The sequence below is a fragment of the Globicephala melas genome, chromosome 16, assembly GCF_963455315.2.
Source record: "Globicephala melas chromosome 16, mGloMel1.2, whole genome shotgun sequence".
NCBI lineage: Eukaryota > Metazoa > Chordata > Mammalia > Artiodactyla > Delphinidae > Globicephala > Globicephala melas.
In genome coordinates this window covers 59,813,821-59,837,732 of record NC_083329.1, presented here as the reverse complement: position 1 = coordinate 59,837,732, position 23,912 = coordinate 59,813,821, and the positions used below count along the sequence as shown (strand labels likewise).

Sequence of the window (23,912 nt, the reverse complement as noted above, 5' to 3'; positions counted from 1 at the left end):
AAGCGTTGACCTATGAACTTATGATATGCTGGTACACAGCTCATTCATAAATTGAGAAGCATTTGTTTTCTACTAAAAAATGGTTGATAAGACTATTTGAATGACAGACTGAGGAAAAATTTCCCTGAGAAAGATCTGATTTTCATGATTTATTTATGAGCCCCTTTTTTCTTTTGGCCAGTTTAAAATTAACTTAGAATGTAAATTAGAGATATGTGACGACAGGAAAATCCTGGTGATTGCCAAGTATGATAAAAGGTATGACTAACATATTGACTTTGGAATTGCAACACTATCTGCAAATAAAAAAACAGTATTAATCTCTAAGAGTTTTCTGCACTTTAATGATCAATCTGAAAGGTCAGATTCAGAAGTACTAATTAATGCCTTTTAAAAATCACGCCTAGATCATGTATTTTAAGCAACAAAGTGTCACTCAACTTTTCCCTTCATTGTCCAAAAAATATGAAACAAAAAAGCACTGTTTTGTATAGTTTTTACAGAGTAATTGTCAAGGTTACATTTACAACCTCAAAGGAGCTTTATATCACCACGGACATTCTACCATGTATAGTATTTCCAGTCTGATTCTACCTATAAGCCACAAATGATAGCAAACTTGAGCTACAGGGTGTAAAGGGAATTGCAAGTTAAATGAGTTTGGTTTTGGGTGTTACATATCTTCTTCTAATGAGAAGATATATGTAACTCACCCTGAGAGCTAACTTGGTTTCATCAGGGCAAGACTTTGAACCTACCTGACAATGTGGTACAGAGAGAAGACAGAATTAGCTTTAAAAAGTATTGACATCAAGTCATGGGTGACTGATTTATAAGGAATTATTGAGGGCAATTAAATTTTTATTCTATTATTATATATATTTCTATTTTTTAAAAAATATTTAATTAATTAATTTATTTAGGCTGTGCCGGGTCTTAGTTGAGGCATGTGGGATCTTCACTGCAGCATTCGGGATCTTTAGTTGTGGCATGTGGAATTCTTAGGTGTGGCATGCAGATTCCTTAGTTGTGGCATGCAAACTCTTAGTTGTGGCATGCATGCGGGATCTAGTTCCCCAACCAGGGATTGAACATGGGCCCCCTGCATTGGGAGCACAGAGTCTTACCCACTGGACCACCAGGGAAGTCCCTATATTTCTATTTTTTAAAGTGATGATTATTTCCTAAAAAGTCCCTTGGTGTCCTAGGCAAAGAAAGACTAGGTTTAAAACAAGGTTATTAAGATAATAATAAAGGTTTTTTTTTAAACCTTTAAACATGTACTTGGCTCCTTAAAGTTATAAATCCCTAAAAGAGACAAGTACTCTTTAATAACCCTTTTAATGACTTTTGGAAAATTCAAGCTGAAAACATCTAAGGATGGAATAAGAAACTATAGATTTATTACTATCCACATTCTGCTTTGTAGAGGCAAAAGTGGAAGAATAAAACTAAAAGAAACCCAATGAACATATCACATATTGTTTCTTAGATTTAATTAAATCAAAGTCAACTCTCATCTTTAAGTTTACATAATAAGTGTCAGTTTCCCAGGGGAAAAACACCCCAAAACAGGATGCTAAGATAAAAAGAAATCTGCTCTGCCAAGAGTGTTCTAGTTCCAGAAAGTGTTTGGTTTAAGTTTGGTTGAAAGCATTCTGGTCTCATTTCCCACAATCTTTCAGCCAAGAAAAGAGCTGAAGTTTGTCTTTCAATATGGCCCTCTGTATCGGGACAAGAAAGATTTAATTCTACTTTAGTACTTTAAAGAGACGAGTACAAAGATGTCAGCCTGATGATCTAAAGGGTAGGTGATTCTGGAATTCCTTAATATTGAGTTCCTAAATATTTAAATTAAATTAACCCTCATTTTTTTGCTCTACTCTTATTGGCAGATGGGAATAATTAGCATAGTTCTTTATGTTTCCCTGTTATCTTTCTTTCTGACTGAACAAATCTAGTTAACTTCAATATTTTTTTTCTTGAAGACTGCGAATGTAAGACAGTTACTGTTACCCTTTGAACTATATCTAATTTACCTTCAGATTATTGATACTTATTCCATCTTAAAATGTGATAATCTTGTTGGTTATGCAATAAGCATGCGAGCCCCCAAAACTAATAAAAAACATCATGCTACAGATTGGAATTCCATTAGATGATACTGTTTCAGTTTCCTTGTTGCGTATTCTGGAGTTGGTTTCTTCCTTCTTGTATAAATTAGTTTTTGCTTTTCTTTGACATAATGACAGCTCCTTTTTCTCCTCCCCCCAAATTAAAATTAATCATAATCTTTCAAAGAGTTCTGTATTACCTTTCATTTTTGACTGACATCCTACTTGCTGTAGTCCTCAAGAAATCAATGAATATATTAACTGAAATTAGACTTGGCACCTGTCTCCAAGGAACTCAGCTAAATAGCTCTTGGGAGACTTAGATGGAATTTTTAATAACTTCAAAAGGGATTTTTTAAAAAACTGTGCATTCTTTTTTTGACATTAAGCCATTACGATTTATTAAAATGCATGTATATGTGGCTCTTATATGCATGTGAAAATTTAAGTATTTAATTAAATAGTTCATAATTTTATTCCAAGTCATTATAACTCCTTTTCCCAACAGCCTTAAACACAAAGGTATTTCACTATTGACTTATCTTTTCTTATAAAACTGTGCATTCTTAAGTCACTCTTTCAAACCCATGCTTTTTTTTTTTTTTTTGCGATATGCAGGCCTCTCACTGTTGTGGCCTCTCCCGCTGCAGAGCACAGGCTCCAGACGCGCAGGCTCAGTGGCCATGGCTCACGGGCCTAGCCGCCCCGCGGCATGTGGGATCTTCCCGGACCGGGGCACGAACCCGTGTCCCCTGCATCGGCAGGCGGACTCCCAACCACTGCGCCACCAGGGAAGCCCAAACCCATGCTTTTTGAGTTCCCAAATAAAGACATAAGGGTAGAATAAAACAAATATGACCAGAGATAAGAGCATTAGAACACTCTAAAAAAATCTAACAAGTTAATGATTGTTATGAAAAGAAACTAAACGGCTAGTTTAGGTAGTATCTTATCAACACAAAAGAACAGTGTATTTCTTCTCAGCCACAACATTCAACTTGAAGGGCAAAGGAACTGGAAAAACATGGTGCTGAAGAAGGGAGACTATAAATATTCAAGACTTTTTGTTTGTTTGTTTCTAAATTTCAGAACGTTTTGTTTTTCTTTAGAGCTCTAAATAAGTCAGGTACAGAAACCTCATCTCAGACTAAAAGTAATAACAATCAGATGATGAATAGAAAAGAGTTTAGTCTGAAAGAGTGAGTTGGAATCCTGGTTGTACCATTTAATAGCTCTGCAACTTTTATCTTTTCGAATTTCAGTTTCTACCTCTGTAACACCGGTATAATACCGCCAAACCCAATACGGTTGGCGAGAACTAAAATAAAGAAGGCATGTAATATCTGTACAATGCCTGGCTCATAGTAGGCATTTGATAAATTTTCATGGACTTTTTCCCCTTCCCTAACCACTGTGGAAATTAAAATTGACAGATAAATAGTGTTCTCTTCACTCTCAAAGCTATTGTGGTGAGAAAAAGACAGAAATAACCAAATGGAGCTATAAGTCTCCTCGATCTAAAATTCTAAAGTAGATAAGTAAGCAGTGAAATAAAACTGGTAAGAGATAAATAGAAAGAATAATGGAACTATAAAACCCATATGAAAGCTAAGATACTGTTAATCATTCCTATTTTCCTCTTGGCTGTGATGATATTATATTTCATATTCAGTGAGGGGATAAATTACCCAAACTTCGAAAAGTAAAATTAAAAGTGTTTCACAAAAACAAAAACTGCTTCTATTTTCTAGATGTTTTATCAGAAAAATATTTCAAAATGAAAGTAAGGCCTTTCAGTCATTCATCTGAGATGACCTGTTTACGTGTCTATTACATGCCAACTGTCATACTAAAGGGCAGAGGGTATACAAAAGAAGGTGAAAGAATCTGTTAAAGGCATAGTACATGCCAAGTGTTTCAGGCATGCACCACTGTGTTAGTTCACTAGGGGTGCCATAATAAAATACTACCAACTGGGTGACAAATAGCAGAAATTTATTTTTTCACAGTCCTGGAGGCTGGAAGTCCAAGAACAAGGTGTAGGCAGTGTCGGTTTCCTCTGAGGCCTCTCTCCTTGGCTTGCAGTTGGCTACCCTCTTGCTGTCTCTTCACATGGTTGTCCCTCTGTGTACATACACCCCTGGTGTCTGTGTCTCTTTGTGTGTCCAAATTTCCTCTCCTTATAAGGCTACCAGTAAGACTGGATTAGGGCTCATCCTAATAGCCTCATTTTAACTTAATCACATCTTTAAAGGCCCTATTTCCAGACTGGGGGTTGAGATTCAACATATCAATTCTGGGGGAAGACACAATTCAGCCTATAAGAAACATCATCTCACTTAATCATCACCACGTTGTATAAATGAGGATATAGGCTTTGAGAGAATAAATAACTCATCGAATGTCAGATAGCCAGTAAGTGGTAGAAGGAAAATTTTAACCAAGGTCTCGTTATGAGTACACCAAAGCCTTTGCTCTTTCTGCTATTCACACCTCCTCAAAGAATTACACATCAACTTGGGAAGACATAGTACTGACTGATGAAACTTTAAATATGGGGCTTACTGATAAGGAGGCACTTATTCACTGAACTTGTGTATTATATGGAAAGAAGGGACTCAGGATTAATAAACGTTTATATAATAAATAGAATATTTATTATATTTTAGGCTGGGTTCTTTCACAAAAGAGTCTATTGGTTCCCTTACAGGAGGAATTGCTGATTGTCAAACAGAACAGTGTTGGTATGTCTTGGCCCAAAGCCTACAGAAGATCCAAGTCAATGTCAAATACAAGAGTGTTTTCTAGAATAAGTATCTTAGATATACTCTTTTAGATCTCTTTTCTTCTACATTTGGGTGTAGGTTATGTGCAGGTATACATGTATGAAATCCCTAATCTGCTTTATAACATTCTACATTTATCGTTTAGAGTTTGTTAAAAGTACCATTCTAGCTTGTGCTTTATTCTCTAACTACATTTGATGGATGTATACTATATGTTAAACTGTAATTACATAATTAATAAGTTAAATAATTTACACTCCTAGATTATGTTATAAGGCTTCCAAAGAAGACCATTACAGGTATGCATACTAAGGCATAGGTCTAGAATCCTGGTACATACCAACTCTTACACAAAAACTGTTGGACTCCTCAAAGCCGGAAGTGAAACTCCCATGTGAAAGATGTCCTCCTTATACTACCAGGAAAGAAACAAAGAGAGGCAACTGTGGATGAGTAACTAAAATATATGGGGGACTAAAGGAAGATAAGAATTATTTTAACAAGATCTGTTTGTACAAATTACTCTCGACTTTGACTCCCCTTCTCTGGTGATAAGAATGCAAACTTCACAAAGCTAAGTTGCCTCTCTTTGTTCAACTTAGTATATAAACAATTAGGCCTAGCCACTCCTTTGGGTCTTCATTTTCCTATGGGGATTCTCATGTATGTGTAAAAATCTGTATACTTTTCTCTTGTTAATCTGTCTGATGTCAATTTAAGACTCAGGCCCAGGTGGAGACCCTAGGAGGGTAGAGGTAAAGTTTTGTGCCCCCTGCACTATATATATAATAAATATATAATGCTTACCATGTATTATAAGGGCTACAAGAGCCTCCTGAAGGAGGCTGAATTGTGGAAAACCATTATTTTGAGGTAAGTTCCTTGAATATTAATTATACCATTTCCAAAAAAAACAGTACAAAAGCACATTCCAAAGTTAGATCTGATTTTTAGTATGATTTATTCTTCTGCTTCTCTCCTAGAGAATGAATATTAAACAGTGTTCTTATCAGTAATGGGAATTCAGTTGTGATTTTTCAAACTGTCTCAACTGAGGGAAGTAGGTGGAAGAGGTGGGAGTAGTATATTAGAATCTCCAGGGAAAAAATGGGAGAGCAGATAGAGAAGTAATATTCAGAGTTTAAAAACAAAGCAGTGCTTTTCTCCAATACTTTTATGTGTTTTTAGTCATAGGATTTAATGTTTTGAAATTTCAAGTAACATTAAGGCAGGGCATATGTTAACCAAAAACAGAGGTTGAGGAACACCAGCATAAGGGAATTTTTAATAATCAGAAGAAATCAGAGACTTCATTTTTTTATCTCCAGACTAAAGTGCATATAGAAGGCATTTAATGAACGTTTTGAACTGAACAGACTCAGTAGCCAATTAACCCCCAATTACTTACTTAATTCAACAAGTACACGCATAGAAAAAGGTAATGCTCTTACACAGTTGTGTCCAGGAACTGAACACCATGAAGGTCTAAACTTTAAGTGGAAAAGTAAATCCCCAAACCCAGTATGACACCTTTGTAACTCTGAGCACATATATTTTTATTTCTGACATTTTGTGTTTCCAGCTGTTACTACCTTTGTAAACTTTCAAAGAAAGAGTTCCTTATTATCCCCCTCTCCTTACCCCTTTGGTGCCTTCTACACAATAAACATACATGCTCAGGTTGAGAACTGCTCTGACCCCTGAACTTCTTTTTCCTCAAGCTGAGTATCCAAAGACAACTAAGATTTTCAATTTGACTTTTTTGGCTTTCAGTCCCAGAACAAACTTATTGTAAGACATATTATTTCCTACCTGCTGTCCGGCTGTAGATCACTGATAAGGCTCAAACTAATCAGTTCTCATGGTTGGAGGCAGATTGAAAGAATATTTACAGTACAGGCCCCTCCCAACCCAGCAGCTCTACGTGCATACATGATGGACAGTGCCCTGAAGTCCAAGGAATACCTACTTCCAGCTTCAGAACATCGTGCTGAAGTTTACGCTGAAATTCAAGGAAGTTTTTGATTGTCAGCTTCCCCTTGAGATCAGCTCCAAAAAAGTAGGTTGTGAGGGCTGAACACAAGCCAGACTTGAGGGTGTTACCAGTTGTAGAACGATCTCTGTGACGCATTCCCATGCTGGTTTGGGAGCGAATGATGCTCTGAACCTAATGAAGAAGCAAACCCCCGTCCAGAAAAACATTACAAGGTGGAAAATATGGAAAAGTAAGAATAGTAACTGACTATCGACTGCTTACTGTTTGCCTACACTGCGCTACAATGCTCTCTTTTAATGCTCACAACAGTCCTATGAGATAAGCCCCATGATTATTCTCATTTTACAGATGAGGAATTTGAGGTACACTGCTAAATAACTTGCTTGAGGTCAAGTAGCTAGCAAATAATTGAACTGGTATTCTAACACACATGCTTGACACCTTTATAATTGGGATGCCTTTTAAAATCTCTCTTTAGAAAAAAGTATGCATTTGTTTTAGGTTCAAAACCTCACACACAACATTAAAATAATAATCAACCTCACAGTAATACCTTCCATATCTCAGGAGACTTTCAAAAATTTCACACTTCTCACTACTGACTCTCCAGTTGTGATGAGAGGCGGTATAGCTATAGGCAAATACTTGATATCACACAGATATTGAGATAACACATTTATTAGAATGATAATGTGAAACATAAAGTTGGTATGAAGTAATTCTCCAAGAGAAGATGGAGAATTAATCTTTGAGAAGTTTTAAATGAGCTTTTGAAAACAAACAACCCAATCCAAAAATGGGCAGAAGACCTAAACAGACATTTCTCCAAAGAAGATATACAGATTGCCAACAAACACATGAAAGGATGCTCAATATCACTAATCATTAGAGAAATGCAAATCTAAACTACAATGAGGTATCATCTCACACCGGTCAGAATGGCCATCATCAAAAAATCTACAAACAATAAATGCTGGAGAGGGTGTGGAGAAAAGGGAACCCTCTTGCACTATTGGTGGGAATGTAAATTGATACAGCCACTATGGAGAACAGTACAGAGGTTCCTTAAAAAACTAAAAATAGAACTACCATATGACCCAGCAATCCCACTACTGGGCATATACCCTGAGAAACCATAATTCAAAAAGAGTCATGTACCACAACGTTCATTGCAGCTCTATTTACAATAGCCAGGACATGGAAGCAACCTAAGTGCCCATCGACAGATGAATGGATAAAGAAGATGTGGCACATATATACAATGGAATATTACTCAGCCATAAAAAGAAACGAAACTGAGTTATTTGTAGTGAGGTGGATGGACCTAGAGTCTGTCATACAGAGTGAAGTGTAAGTCAGAAAGAGAAAAACAAATACTGTATGCTAATACATATATATGGAATCTAAAAAAAAAATGGTTCTGAAGAACCTAGGGGCGGGACAGGAATAAAGACGCAGACATAGAGAATGGATTTGAGGACACGGGGAGGGGGAAGGGTAAGTTGGGACGAAGTGAGAGAGTGGCATGGACATATATACACTACCAAATGTAAAACAGATAGCTAGTGGGAAGCAGCTGCATACCACAGGGAGATCAGCTCAGTGATTTGTGACCACCTAGAGGGGTGGGATAGGGAGGGTAGGAGGGAGACTCAAGAGGGAGGAGATATGGGGATATATGTATATGTAGAGCTGATTCACTTTGTTATAAAGCAGAAACTAACACACCATTGTAAAGCAATTATACTCCAATAAAGATGTTTAAAAAAATACAAAAAAAATAAATGAGCTTTTGAGAAAGAATAATTTGGGGGACTAGCAACCATGGCTTAACTATATAAAATGAGCTTCTTGAGGCAAGTCTATGATTGATATAGCATTTTTTTCACAAGTTCCTGCAATCTTTTCTACCTCTTCACAAGCTAAAATAACAACTATTCAGAATAATTAAAATTGTGATATGTAAGAACAGATAATAAAGGTATATTATATAAATAAATAATATATATAACCTTGTGGATGATGATTTTTAAATTGCCAAATTAGAAAAGCATAATACTTTAAAACTTAAGATTTGTAACAATGGATTTCCATGGTTAAATGTCTTTTATTTGTTTTATTTATTACCTATGACCATAAAAAGACTTATTTAACACAATTTAAAAGTCTCTGGCTCTAAAAGGTAAAAGTAGTATAATGGAAAGACACAAGATGAGGAATCAGGACACACGAGGTCTAATTCTGTTGCTCTGCAGTGAAAGCACAATTTATGCAGTTCATTTAACTTCTTTGGGCCTTAGTTTTCTCATTGGAAAAGTTCACGGTTTTGTCTCTAAGTCTCCTTATAACTCTAGGTTAATATCATAAATGCTTCTGATTATGATTTTTTTCTGGGTTCATGTTTTATCATGTAAATAAGATTTCTTGACATTTGTTTTTCATGCACACGGAGACTTGAAAGATAGGTATACAATGGATTTTAAAATTACTTAAGTTGAAGTTTTTTAGACATTAAATTGAAATACAGGATAATCAGTACAGTGCTGCTTCTATTTGAAGGCAATACACAATTCATTTTCTCTGCCTGGGTATGAGAACTGAAGAATTTTCCAATAGCAGTGAACCAGTATTGAGCATCAACGTCAAGACCTGTCATGATTTAAATTTTGTCTGTGCCATAATATTGCAGCTTATACCCTTCCTATGGTGGAAATGTGTATGTTAGCTTCAAAAGTGTGGTGCTGAAGAGTGTATGTGGAAATTTCACTCCCTTTCTTCTGTCTCACAACTCATACTTTCATACTAAAAAATCATTTCTGTCACAGCCTCGGGTGAATGTAGCCCAAACAGTTATGAGATTTCTTAAAAAATATCTTTTGCTAGGTTAGTTCTGTTTTATGATCTGTTATGAAATGGGTTAAAGAAAAGGATCTGGGGGCTTCCCTGGTGGCACAGTGATTAAGAATCTGCCTGCCAATGCTGGGGACATGGGTTCAAGCCCTGGTCTGGGAAGATCCCACCTGCCGTGGAGCAACTAAGCCCGTGCGCCACAACTACTGAGCCTGCGCTCTAGAGCCCGTGAGCCACAACTACTGAGCCGACATGCCACAACTACTGAAGCCCGTGCGCCTAGAGCCTGTGCTCTGCAACAAGAGAAGCCACCGCAATGAGAAGCCCGTGCACCGCAAATGAAGAGTAGTCTCTGCTCACCACAACTAGAGAAAGCCCACGTGCATCAATGAAGACCCAGTTCAGCCAAAAATAAATAAATAAAATAAATAAATTTATAAAAAAAGAAAAGAAAGGTCAGAGAAAACCTACACTATTTACAGTCATGTAATGTTTTTTAGTAATTTATGTTTATGCATGATCAAAGTGATTTTTGAAAAAGATGAATAAAAGAGTAATATTAGGTATTAGCTTGCTTCACACCACATTGACTTTGAAGATACACAATGATGAAATGTGTGTGTCCTCATACTGGCTCTGTTTTACTTTTTTTGTAAGCTTGACAAATTTACCGTCAAGAAAATACCTATTTAGCTGGAAATCAAAGTTTGAATGTTTTAAAGCTTAGTGCACTTTCAACTTAAAGAATTATTATATTGCCCAAAAATGTAGAACGTAGAACAATGAAGCAGAGAAACTTCTAATGAGAGCTATTCACTCCTGAACCACCTCATAATTATTTTTGTTTCTCTAGAGTTTTTATATCAAAATTCCTTGTGATCAATATTACAAGTTCCATCCGTTTAACAAGACCAGTTATCAAGGGATCATATTAGATGAAATTAATACTCCCTTCTCTGTCAAGTGAGCAGAATGGTGGAGTGACTGCTCCAAGTCATTCAGCATTTCAACAGCAATGCCAAAAACGTTGGTGAGGATGTGGAGAAAAGGGAATCCTCAGGCACTAGTGGGAATGTAAACTGGCGTAGCCAGTATGGAAAACAGCACGAAGATTCCTCAAAACATTAAGACTAGAACTACCATATGATCCAGCAATTCCACTTCTGAGTATTTATCCAAAGGAAACCAATCACTATGTCGAAGAGATATCTTCAGCACCCCCCACCACATTCATTGCAGCATTATTCACAATAGCCAGGACATGGAAACAACCTAAGTGTCCACTGGCAGATGAATGGATAAAGAAAATATGATACACACACACACACACACACACACACACACACACACACTGGAATGTTATTCAGACATAAAAAAGGAAGTAAATCCTGCCATTTGTGATTAACATGGATGAACGTTGAGGGCATTATGCTGGATGAAATAAGTCAGAGAGAGAAAGGCAAATACTATATGATCTCACTTATATGTGGAATCCAAAAAAAGCTGAACTCACAGGCACAGAGAACAGATTGTTGGTTGCCAGAAGCAGGGGACGGAGGGTGGGCAAAATGAGTGAAGGTGGTCTAAACTTCCACTTATAAGATAAATAAGCCTTGGGGATATAAGCATGGAGACTATAGTTAACAAAACTAAATTGTATATTTGAAAGCTGCTAGGAGAGGAGATCTTAAAAGTTCTCATCACAAGAAAAAAAACTACATGTGGTGATGGATATTAACTAAATTTATTGTGGTAATCATTTCAAAGTATATACATAGGTCAAATTATTATGTCATACACCTAAAACAATGTTATATGTTAACTATATCTCAATAAAAATAAAATAGTTCTGTGTAAAATAAAATTAAAAATACCAAAATAAGTTCTATTTATAATCATTTGAGGCTGCCTGGTAACACCAGTGAAGTGCAGAATTATGAAAAGTGAAGGTATTAGATGGACATAGCTTGCAAATTTGAATAAATATCTGTAGGTATTTTGAAATATTTGTCTCTGTGCATTTCTTTTTTTTGTTTGTTTTTTTTGTTTGTTTGTTTGTTTTGGGGTTTTTTTTGGTTTTTTTTTTTTGTTTTTTTTTTGCATTACGCGGGCCTCTCACTGTTGTGGCCTCTCCCGTTGCGGAGCACAGGCTCCGGACGCGCAGGCTCAGCAGCCATGGCTCACGGGCCCAGCCGCTCCGCGGCATGTGGGATCTTCCCAGACCGGGGCACGAACCCGTGTCCCCTGCATCGGCAGGCGGACTCTCAACCACTGCGCCACCAGGGAAGCCCGTCTCTGTGCATTTCTTATTTAAAGATACACTATTCCTGATACTTTCTCCCACTTCCTTTTTGCCTCTTTACTCATTGTGAATACAAAAATGTTATCTCCCACATATATATTTTTTTCTGTTTTGAAACCACTTCTACCAAACATAATAATTATACCTGGAGAGACACCATGGCCCTCCAAGAACAGAAGTTTGATGGAAATGTAATCTCTTCCTAGGATTCAGAAGAAACTATATACTTTTATGGCTGGAACCTGCTACAGTAAAAGGCATCGTACCATTTTTCCTTCTCTTACAGAAATCCTTTCAGAACATATGTCATTCATCCTTGTATTCTGGAACTGCCTAGCACAAAGGAGCTATTTAATAAATGTTGATTGGATATATGATTGAATAACCGTAACTTAGCCTCTCAGCATTAGAGTCTAATTTATGTTGGGGAATCAGAGCAATGTTGACCTTAATAATATGCTCAAATAATTCCTTACATTTAGAGTAAAAACAAACAAAAAAACCTCACCTATTAAAAGTGGAGATAATTCTGAAAAATGATACATTTGGTACTTCAAAAATTGGATAGCATCAGAATATACTGACCAAGACCACAGTAACTCCAAGGCACATGAAAATGTGTTAAATATTAATGTATTCAAAGGAAATTTCCAGGAAAACTTGCCTGTTCAAACTCCTCCATGTCTACTTCTCCATCTCCATTCAAGTCAAACATCTTGAAGGCAATTTCAAAATTTCTCTGAGGAGCTGCAAGTTAGGAAGGATGGAAGGACAGGAGGGAGGGAGGAAGAAACAAGAAAAATATTTAGAAGGTATTGACCAAAAATAATCATTCCTTTAAGAAAAAAAGATAGTTAAACATTAAAATGTAATATCAAGTCACAGAATGCCACCATATGTATCTTAATCAACCTTTTAGCAATAGTCCTTAAAACCAAAAGAGAATTTTACCATGGCCAGTAAAGATAGCACTTGTCTATCTTTGTGTTTCAACACTCTCTTTTTAAATACTTCAGCTTTGCTTTCTTAGAAACCATCCTCTTAACTAAATAATATTAACGTTGTTCTGTTACTTAAATATAGTGTTATTTATCTGGGCATGAAAGTCTATTTGGGGTGAGATATACTGCTGCAAAGTAAGAAGCTAAAACTCTAAGTCTTTGTCTTGCCTTTTTAAAACAAGTTAGCTTTCTACTTTGTTTTTTCTAGTCTCTCCACTGTAAGTACAACCAGGAGTTCAGTGGATATCGTTCTGCCAACAGGTTATTATCTACACCGCTCTACTCAATGTCACTATAGCTCTGTGGTAAGGCAGAAAAGCACAATGTCAGCTACCCAGCCCCCTATTTTAACCATGTCAGCTGGGTACACAAATTACTAAGCAAAGTACACTTAAATGTTTAAAAAACAAAATGAAAAGTGCAAAGCTTGAGAAGACAGTATATTTTTTTTCCCTTAAGTGAATGATGAAAGTGTTTCAAGACTTCTTTAATGTTCCTAGGTTAATCAAAATAAAATTAATATATTTGTGCATTAGGATAAAATATAAATAGAACAGCCCTCCTTCCTTACCAATGCTAAACGTTCTACTAAAGAAAATAGCGACTTCCCTGGCAGTCCAGTGGTTAGGACTCGGCACTGTCACTGCAGGGGCCTGGGTTTGATCCCTGGTTGGGGAACTAAGATGCCACAGGCCATGTTGCGTGGCCAAAAAAAAAAAGAAGAAAACTAAGTCGTTTACCTCCTTCCTTTGGTGCTTCAAATTTATATAGCTATAAAGAATAAACCAAAATAAAATTTCCTATATATCCTAATACTACTGAATTAAATTTTCAGTTAATTATCACTTTTAGTAAAAAAAATAGTAACAATTAAAGATTATATGTAGACAAAAGAGTAAAAAAGGGCTTAGTGTATTATGCATTGTTACAGACAGTCCAGATTCCCATCATGCTCATGAATTTGTCAGTATCAACACTTTCTAGGCTTAAATTCCATTCTCAGCTAGCTAGCCAACTAAGTGGGTAAGCTCCTGGTTTTTAGTTGCCTGGGTGAATCATGTGCTTGTCAGTTTCCAATTGCCTGTTTCACTTGATAATGGCTTCCAACAGGTTTGCTCTTCTTAGGCCACCAGTATGATTGCTGAGAAGGATGCAGTGGGGGGGATTAGATTTTCGTATATTTATTGTCACTTCTCAAATTATTCCTACCTGTCTGGATGCTATCGTTTATTGAAGAGTTACTATGTACCAAGCATTGGGCTGAATAATTCTAAGCTGTTATCTGATTTTGTATTCTCAATACTGAAAATTTTATTTCTTTCTTAATTTTTTCGACAGAGTAGGAAATTTGGGCTCAAAGTCACTAAATGACTAGCTCAAAATCACACAGCTAATAGGCAGCAGAACTGGTAAGTGAATATAGGTCAACACTGACTCCAAAGCCCATAATTTTTTCATTATGTTCCACAGCCTCCAATATGAAGACAGTGGTACTTAAAATAATAAACCAATACTCTTTATTCTGGTATGTTTTGACTTAGAAACAAAACAACCAAACATGACTCACTGGTTACATCAGTCTCTGCAATAGCTCAGAGTTTCAAGTGGTCCATCTAAAGGATTTACCTGATATCAAAGAAACGTTGTATGTGAGGAGCTCAGTAGTTTAAGCTTGGTTGCACTCATAGGCATAGACAACATCAGATTCTCTGATAGACTTGTCACATATTTTTTAAAATTCTAAATATGAATTTCTTTAAACATGAGTGCCTCCCTGTTCTCCCCTATTGTCTCAAACTTGGCCCACTGCACTCACATACATTATTTGCCTAATGCTTACAGATTCTTGAAATTGTAAGAACTGCAGACAATATGAGGTCACTGAAAGTTTTAAGTGGAGGAGTGCCACAATCACACAGGCATTCAGAAAGAACTTCTCTGGCTACAGTGTGAAGGATGAGTTGGAAAACAAGAAGCAGCCTCAGAGAAGATCATAAAAGCTCTTGTAAATGGTGCAAATGTGAACTGAGGTGATGGCGGTGGTCATGGAGAGAAGGAAACGTATCTGAAATAACTTGAGGCAGAAAGTATATAACTTAATGATTAATTAGCTGTGATGAGTTAAGAGTAAAAAAGGCGGACAGCATGACTGGCTTAGGCTACCAGGTAGCCTGCATATCACTAATCAAGAGATAAAAGGAATGGAAAAGGTTTGAGAAAAAAAATGAATTCAGATAGGACCTGCTGAATTCAAGGAGTCCATAGCATAATATTCAGATGAAAATGTTCAGGAGATAGGTGGAAATATGGGTCTAAAGCTTAGAAGAGAGAGGTTAAAGCTGGGAATCATTAGCATGAATATGTTAGCCGCAAAGACCTGAAATGAAGTTGTCCATGGAGAACTGAAGGTTGAGGAGAAGGGTAAAGAAAGGGTAGAATGAGCTGGAAACCAATACTTAAGGTGAAAGGAAAAAGAAAGGAAGCAGTGACAGAGGAGGCGGTATCACAACATCAAGGGAAATGTGGTCCAAATGAATAGAAATAGGGAAAGATCTGGCCAGAAGCAGTCAAAGTGCTGCTACTCCTGAATTAAAGCAGCATTCTCATTCCCTATCTCCACTGATTACAGAGGGGACACAGAGTTCTCAAAATTTTAGCTTTATCATGATCTGTTATTCCTACTGTCCTGTGAGTTCTGTGATGGCATATGCCCAGTCATTTATATGACTGAATGAGTTATTATGGCAAATCATACTTATATGTTCTCCTACAACTAAGGTTAAATTCACTTTACCAAACAAAGCACATCCTATACTGCTTGAGGTTTTGTTTATCTTTTTATCCTGGCTTACTCCCAGGATATCTGCTTTATGTGGAGCGACTCAGAGTGTTTATTAAAGAATATGTGCTGACACTCTCAGGCTGAGCTCCTGTGCCCTGGTCACTGATATGGCAAGTCAGGGCAGCAGCTGAGCACACTCTCACTTAGGCCTTAGCAGTCTATCAGGCAAGGTCCTTCAAGGAGTAGTTCTCTCAGTCTATTCAATCTTCGTCTGCTGATCACGTCAAAGCACTTAAGTGAAAAACCAGCTTGCTTTAAGTGAAACATGCTACACAGGAATATGCTGCTAGGCAATTTTCTCATACTCTCCTGTCTCCCTTTAAATGTAGGCTTTGGAGTAATTTTTAAATCTAGCTGCTCTGGAAAGCTAAAGGTGTCTTGAGTTTACATTAATTCACAACCTATTTCCATAGAAAGGTATAGAGAGAGGAATTCTTTTGAATTCCAGGCTGCTTGTAGAGTGACAGTGAAGTTCTGCTCTGCCCGCTCCTTGTGTTAATGGCTTAATCTACTTTCTGCGCATCAATTTCTAAAACAATTATACATTGGAACTGATCAAAACAATGGAATTCTATACAAAGTTCATCACTATACATTCTTTGCTCATAATTCCATGATAGTCTTTGCTATAAGTAAATGGATATACATTAGATCTGTTCTAGTTAAGAATAAAACATTTTTACATTATTCTATCATTGACAATAATGACAACAGCAATAACAACTCTTGACTTGCTCAAAGCACAGGAGATTTTTCTACGTTGTTTTAGTAATAAGAAAAAAAAACGTTTTTCTATGTGTGGTAAGTCAAATAATCAGATAGCAACAACACTACCTGTCTCAAGATTTTCATGACTTTCACTTATTTTTCTTTAATAGAAATGCAAATGACTTGGGCTCTAATTCTGGCTTTTCCACAACATAATGAGTCATTATGCCTTAAATTCTCTTTTGGTAGTACTGACGGAATGAACAACAACAAAAAAAATGGACAGGTTATAACATAAACAAGTTTCTTATTCTCTTTTTTTTTTTTAAATAAATTTATTTATCTATTTATTTATTTTTGGCTGTGTTGGGTCTTCGTTTCTGTGCGAGGGCTTTCTCTAGTTGCGGCAAGCAGGGGCCACTCTTCATCGCGGTGCGCGGGCCTCTCACTATCGCGGCCTCTCGTTTTGGAGCACAGGCTCCAGATGCGCAGGCTCAGTAGTTGTGGCTCATGGGCCCAGTTACTCTGCGGCATGTGGGATCTTCCCAGACCAGGGTTCGAACCCATGTCCCCTGCATTGGCAGGCAGATTCTCAACCACTGCACCATCAGGGAAGCCCAGTTTCTTATTTTCTGTTGGTTTGATTCTCCTACCACAAAATTCCCACCTCTACCATTCCTGTTTTAAAATGATGCCTAGGACAAATGAGGTAATTAATATGCAATATCAGAGAACTCTGAGTTAGAAAATAAATTCATATAATATGACACACCTCTCTTCAATGATGAACGTGCCTACTGAATTTATAAGGATGATCACACAGCCTCTGATTATTTCTGAGAGGGAGGTCACCACTTCTGTGGTGTAACCATTGTTGGCCATATTAATTGAACTTTTTTCCTCATGCAGAGCCCAGATCTAATTCTTTGTAGCTCTTACAAATTGTCTTAATTTAATTTTCTAGAGAAATAAAAAAATATAACCGCTTCCTCATATATGCTGGCCCTTTGAATACATAAAAGCATAGTGTCATGTCTTTACTAAAGGTTTCTCAGAACTTGTTTCCAGAACTTCAACATCCTAATAGCCCCCTCTGGGGTACTTGAGAGGACCAATGCCTCCCATAAATGCAGTATTCTAAATATAGTTAATTCTGGAATGACTTATCCTTTCTAATAACAATAGGACTTCTTCTTTGCAGACTAATATATTAACATTTTTCTTATATAAGGGCTTAGTGTCTTGTTTTCTCACATTAGGCCTGGGAAAAGGAGAAGAAAAACCTGCAAGATTAGGTTTCAAAAAAACTGCCCCTCTCTCAGTTCTTCTGAATTCTTCAAGGTATGATGCCTAGGTGCAGCCTGGAAGAATCTTTCTGCCCTTTTTACACAGAGTGGAGAAAAAAAGTTCCTATGGTATGATGCATTGTAGTTGTACTATAGCATTTCCTTGGGATGATTTAGCTTCCAAAGAAGGGTGCTACATTAAATGAAAATGTCCTAAGAATTTTTTTAAAACATACTTAAGCAACAGCAGATCAATTTTCTTTTCAATGACCTAATTGCCTTCTAAGTCTGATTTGACTTCTGTTAATAAAGTATTTTACAGTTACTTTGATAATCTATTAGTCTCTTCAGCATTTTCTAATATTAGGTTTCATGATAAGAGCCAGTCTAACATTATACCTAGTAAAAGGACTGCAGATATTTGAAAAACAGAAGACTTACAGAATGATAAAAGATAAGGACAAAGTCAAGGAATATTTCCTTTTATAAAGCTATGTATCTTATTTAATTTTTATACACAGTTAACTTTGTAAAAAGGTGTATTTATGTGAAGCAAGGCATAGCATGAACAATATCAGTGGCTCAAAAATTTAACAATTACACTTTCTGCATCAACTCAGAAGTCCCATAGTCAGGCATGCCCTCATCATTGTCTTGTAGAATTATCTACTGACCAAAATATCCACTATTAATCATGTCATCTGAAGTCAACGGTGATGATGAGAATAACTATGGCATTTTGCTCTGAAATCAGGCAAATGATTATTCTTGAAATGCAAGATCTGAAATGACAAATTAAAAAAAATCCACATCTACTATAATTGGTTATAGAAGACACTGTGTTATGATATACAGTTAAACCAAGGTTTTCGCTGTTGGTTGTGCTAGAATTACAATTTAAAACACTGTAGGGACTTCCCTGGTGGTCCAGTGGCTAAGACTCCATGCTCCCAATGCAGGGGGCCGGGGTTCGATCCCTGGTTGGGGAACTAGATCCCACGTGCTGCAACCAAGAGTTCGCATGCCACAACTAAAGATTCTGTATGCTGCAACTAAAAGATCCCACATGCCACAACGAAGATCCCGTGTACTGCAACTAAGACCTGGCACAGCCAAATAAATATTTTTTAAAAAACACGGTAATAACTTTCTGACTATACTAACAAATTTTAATTAATAACCATTTAGTGATTGAATATGCTCAAACATGGGTAAGTTATTTAGACTGTTTCCTGAATATGTTTTCTGTGGCTGTGCAGCTGTATGCTCCCATTAAATTGAAATACAGGGGGCCCAAACTATATAAAATAGTAAACATTCTACCACTTAAAATATCTAGTTTTTCCCATGATTTGCAATTTGAAATGATAAAATGATATGACATTTTTATTGCTAACTTTTGGAATATAATATCCAGAAATTTTCCTTAGTGGGGAAAAAAGAAAGACAATAAAGTGATCTGAAATAGCTGAAGTTCATGGTGTGTAAATGTAACAATCTAGCTTTTCTTCTTGGGCTTGCTCTTTTAAGACAGGAAAAAAAAACCCTCCCCTAGTGAAATGACAAACGCCATGGATAAAGAAAAAGAGACCCCAACTATACAGGAAGAAAAAAAAAGTTATCATAAAGAAGAAAATATTGGGTTGTATCATAATTCTCAACAACATGAACACCACAGAGCAAGTTCTATAGAATCTTGAGGGAAAACAAATTTTATTTATTCATTTATTTATTTATAAAATTTATTTATTTGGCTGCACCAGATCTTAGTTGCAGCACATGGGATCTTTATTTGTGGCACCAGGGAAGTCCTGGGAAAACAATTTTCATTTAAGAATTACATACAAGTCAACTCATCATTTACCTATATTAGCAACAGAAGACTGTCTCAGACAGGCAAGGACTTTGAAACTATATAATCCACAGATTCTTCCTAACAAAATTCCACAAAAAACAGTAACAGAAGTCTTAAGCAAGGATTGGTAAACTATGATCTGCTGGCTAGCCATTTGATTTTGTATTGTCCATGGCTGCTTTTGAGGTACAAGGGCAGAAATGAGTAGCTGTGACAGAGACCTTATGGCCAGCAAGCCTAAAATAATTATCTTGTCCTTTAAGAAAAAGTTTGCCAACCCCTGGTTGAGGAAATTCTTCAGCCAGCAATGACAAAAAAATCAATCAAAATAAAGAAATAAAGACGGGGAAGGTGAGATCAATTCAGAAATGAGCAGTAAATTAAGTGAGCAATAAAATCAGTAGAACAGAGTTAAGCTTAAATAATGGTTATTGATAAAATAATCATGGCATGTCGACTTATTAAATGTTTATTATGTATCAGGCACTTTATATGAATTATTTAATCCTCTCAACCACTCTGTGACATTGTACTATTATACCCATCCCCTGTTAAAAAAGAGGAAACTGGGACTCCCCTGGAGGTCCAGTGGGTAAGACTCCACGCTCTCAGTGCAGGGGACCTGGGTTTGAACCCTGGTCAGGGAACTAGATCCTGCATGCATGCTGCAACTAAGAAGTCTGCATGCCGCAACTAAAGATCCCACCTGCCGCAACTAAGCCTAAATAAATAAATATTTTTTTAAAAAAATAGAGACTATTCTTAAAATAAAAAGAGGAAACTAAGGTATTGGGTGTCCAGAGTCAAAGAGCCAGGATTCAAATGCAGACAAGTCTACTAGAGTATGCACCACTCTTAGCCATTATATGAGAATGGCCATAGAATAATGAAGTGTAAGATTATTAAAAATGTAAAAACTGTGTGGAGAGAAGAAAGTGAAAGGAAGATAAACTTCTTGACTTCCAATAGAAGACATCAAAACACATAGATGATTCTGTCCTACATAAAAAAGCTACATACTGGGACTTCCCCGGTGGTCCAGTGGGTAAGACTCCATGCTCCCAATGCAGGGGGCCCGGAACTATCAGAGAACTGGTGGGGGAACTAGATCCCACATGCCACAACTAAAAGATCCTGCATGCCAAAACTAAAAGATCCTGCATGCCGCAACGAAGATCTTGCATGCGGTAAACAAGACCCAGTGCAGCTAAAAAAAAGCCACGTCTCCCCGCAACCCCCACAGATACATATACAATACACATTTAAATTAACTCAGATTACCACGAATAGGAGAGCATTAAAATTACTTGGGAGAAAAACCCAATGAATAAAGCAAAAGCTTAACAGAAAAAAAAAATGGAAAGCAAGCACAGAAAACAAGACATAAGGTGATAGATGTAAGAACAAATAAATCACAACAAAGTTAAATGAACTAAACTCCTCTATTAGAACACATGCTCTCAGACTGGGTCTGTTATTTATAAGAAATATACTGAAAACAAAATAATATAGAAAGATAAAAAATAAGAGGAAATACAAGAAAACAAAACAGTAAGAAAGCAGAGGTGGTAATATTAATGAGACAGAAATGAACTAAGAGCAGAAGGATTAAGAACAAACACCATTTTTATATTACTCATAACTACCATCCATAATGAAAATCTATTATATATTTTTATGTACAGGACAACATCACAGCAAAATATATAACAAAATATTAGTTAGATGTAAAGAATAAATTACAAAAATTACTGTAATATCTAAGCCTTTGACATATTTTGTAGAAAACTTAATGAGGTTATGGACACTTTATATAATACAAACCACAAGTTCAATTTAACAGATATATATATTGAACACTGCTTTCTGGTAAACAGAGACTGCATATATTTTTTAAATCTTCAAGGGAAATTTAGAAAGACATTAGATATTAGTCGACATACACACACACACACACAACAAACACAAGTAAAAGAAGAAATTGCAAATGTAGAATTTTTACAACTATAATGCAATAAAACTAGGTCACAGGAATAAAGCCACTTTGATCATCAGGCTAGATGCTGAAAAAGCATTTTGACAAAATTTTAGGTCTTCCTAATCTTTCTTTTCCTGAGAAATAGAGGGAGGAGGAACTTATTCAATATGGAAAAGAATATTTATCTGACACCAAGATTCACAATATACTTAACTGAAAAATGCCAAGGACATTTATTTTAATATAATAAACAAAGTGGGGATGCTCACTATTACGGATATTATTTTGAAAGTTCTAGCCAAAGCAAATATGTAATGAGATGAAATAAGGCACACGTTAGAAAAAACAATTATCATTATTTGAAGATTATATAAATATAAATGTCTTCCTAAAAACTCCAAGAAAATGAACGAAAAACTTTCAGAACTACTAATAACAGTAACGTGAAGTTATAAGATAAATATATAATAGATATATTTATATCTGGGATAGGTGGAGTATATAAATATGACTGGAAAGTCCTGTTTCTAAGCCTCTTGGGGGTTGTGGGGGGAGAACTCATGAAACCAATGATTGGTTGGAACAATTCTGGAAGTTGAAGAATGTTGACTTCTTTTGATTTTACCTGCTTTTAGTTATTGACTAAATGGTGTGTGTATAGGGAGGGGCAAATAATGGGAAGAGAAGAGAATGACTTTTAGGGGGATAATACTCATTTACACATAGAACTTAACATGTATTTTTTTCCTTGTGGTTTTACTGAGATATCATTGGCATTCAGCACTGTACAAGTTGAAAGCATTATAGCATAATGATCTGACTTACATATATCATGAAATGATTACCACAAAAGTTTAGTGAATATCCATCATCTCATATAGATATAAAATAAAGAAAAAGAAAAAATATTTTTTCCGGGCTTCCCTGTTGGCGCAGTGGTTGAGAGTCCGCCTGTTGATGCAGGGGACACGGGTTCGTGCCCCGGTCCGGGAAGATCCCACATGCCGCGGAGCGGCTGGGCCCGTGAGCCGTGGCCGCTGAGCCTGCGCGTCCGGAGCCTGTGCTCCGCAACGGGAGAGGCCACAACAGTGAGAGGCCCGCGTACCGCAAAATGAATAAATAAATAAATAATTTTTTTCCTTGTGATGAGAACTCTTAGGATTTACTCTTAGCAATTTTCATAAAAAACATATAGCCGTGTTAATTATATTAATCATGTTGAATATCACATCCCTAGTACTTATCTTATAACTGGAAGTTTGTACCTTTTGACTACCTTCATCCAATTCCCCCTCCTGCCACACCCAGCCTCTTGTAACCACAGATCTGACCTATTTCATGTGGTCTTTCTGAGTTCATTTGTTTGTTTGGGATTCTTGTTTGTTTGTTTGTTTTTGAAGTATAATTGACTTACAACACTATGTTAGCTCCTGTTACACAACACAGTAATTCAATATTTCTGTACATTACAAAATGATCATCATAATAAGTCTAGTTACCATCCATCACCATACAAAGATATTACAATATTACTGACTATATTCCCCATGGTGTACATTTTATTCCCATGACTCATTTATTTTATAACTGGAAGTGTGTACCTTTTAATCTCCCTCACCTATTTCACTCAACCCACAACCCCTCCCCTCTGGCAACCACCTGATGTTCTCTGTATCTATGACTCTGTTTCTGTTTTGCTATGTTTATTTATTTTGTTTTTATGTTTATTTATTTTTATGTTTATTTATTTTGTTTTCCTTGAGAGGGATGGTGGTGGCGAGAGCACATAGGATCTTGAAGGCCACTGTAATGACTTTGGCTTTTACTTCGAGATTAAAATCCAAGAGAGAATGGAAGCCTTGGGGGATTTTGAGCAGAGGGATGATGTGATTTTATGGCGGGATTCTGGATTATTTCAAAGTAGAGCTGACAGAATTTGGGGACAGATGAAATGCAAATATTCAGGCTATTTTAAAAAACACACACGTACTCGACACACACACACACTTTTTCTTTTCCCAAAATGGAATCGCACAATATGTATGTTCTGACTCATCAGTATATTGTGAACAGTTTTCTATGCTAATAAATCTCTGCATTACATATATGAAGTGCTGTATTAAATTTCATTGCATAGATTTTATTGTAATTTGTTCAGCCAGCTGTTTGATATTTGAGTTCTTCCCAATTTATT

General features: G+C 36.4%; 1 protein-coding gene across 2 annotated transcripts in view; it reads right to left on the bottom strand.

The window, feature by feature from the left end:
• MICU1 (mitochondrial calcium uptake 1) overlaps positions 1-23,912 on the bottom strand; it is a 199,721-nt gene that overhangs the window by 67,696 nt on the left and 108,113 nt on the right. Inside the window, exons 7-8 of one of the 2 annotated variants that reach the window (XM_030862562.2) lie at positions 12,713-12,795; positions 6,870-7,067 (exon numbers count right to left, since the gene is read on the bottom strand). In XM_030862562.2, the coding sequence (XP_030718422.1) occupies positions 6,870-7,067; positions 12,713-12,795 (281 nt within the window). The remainder of the gene's footprint in view (positions 1-6,869; positions 7,068-12,712; positions 12,796-23,912) is intronic. The other variant, XM_060286765.1, reaches the window with a different exon arrangement.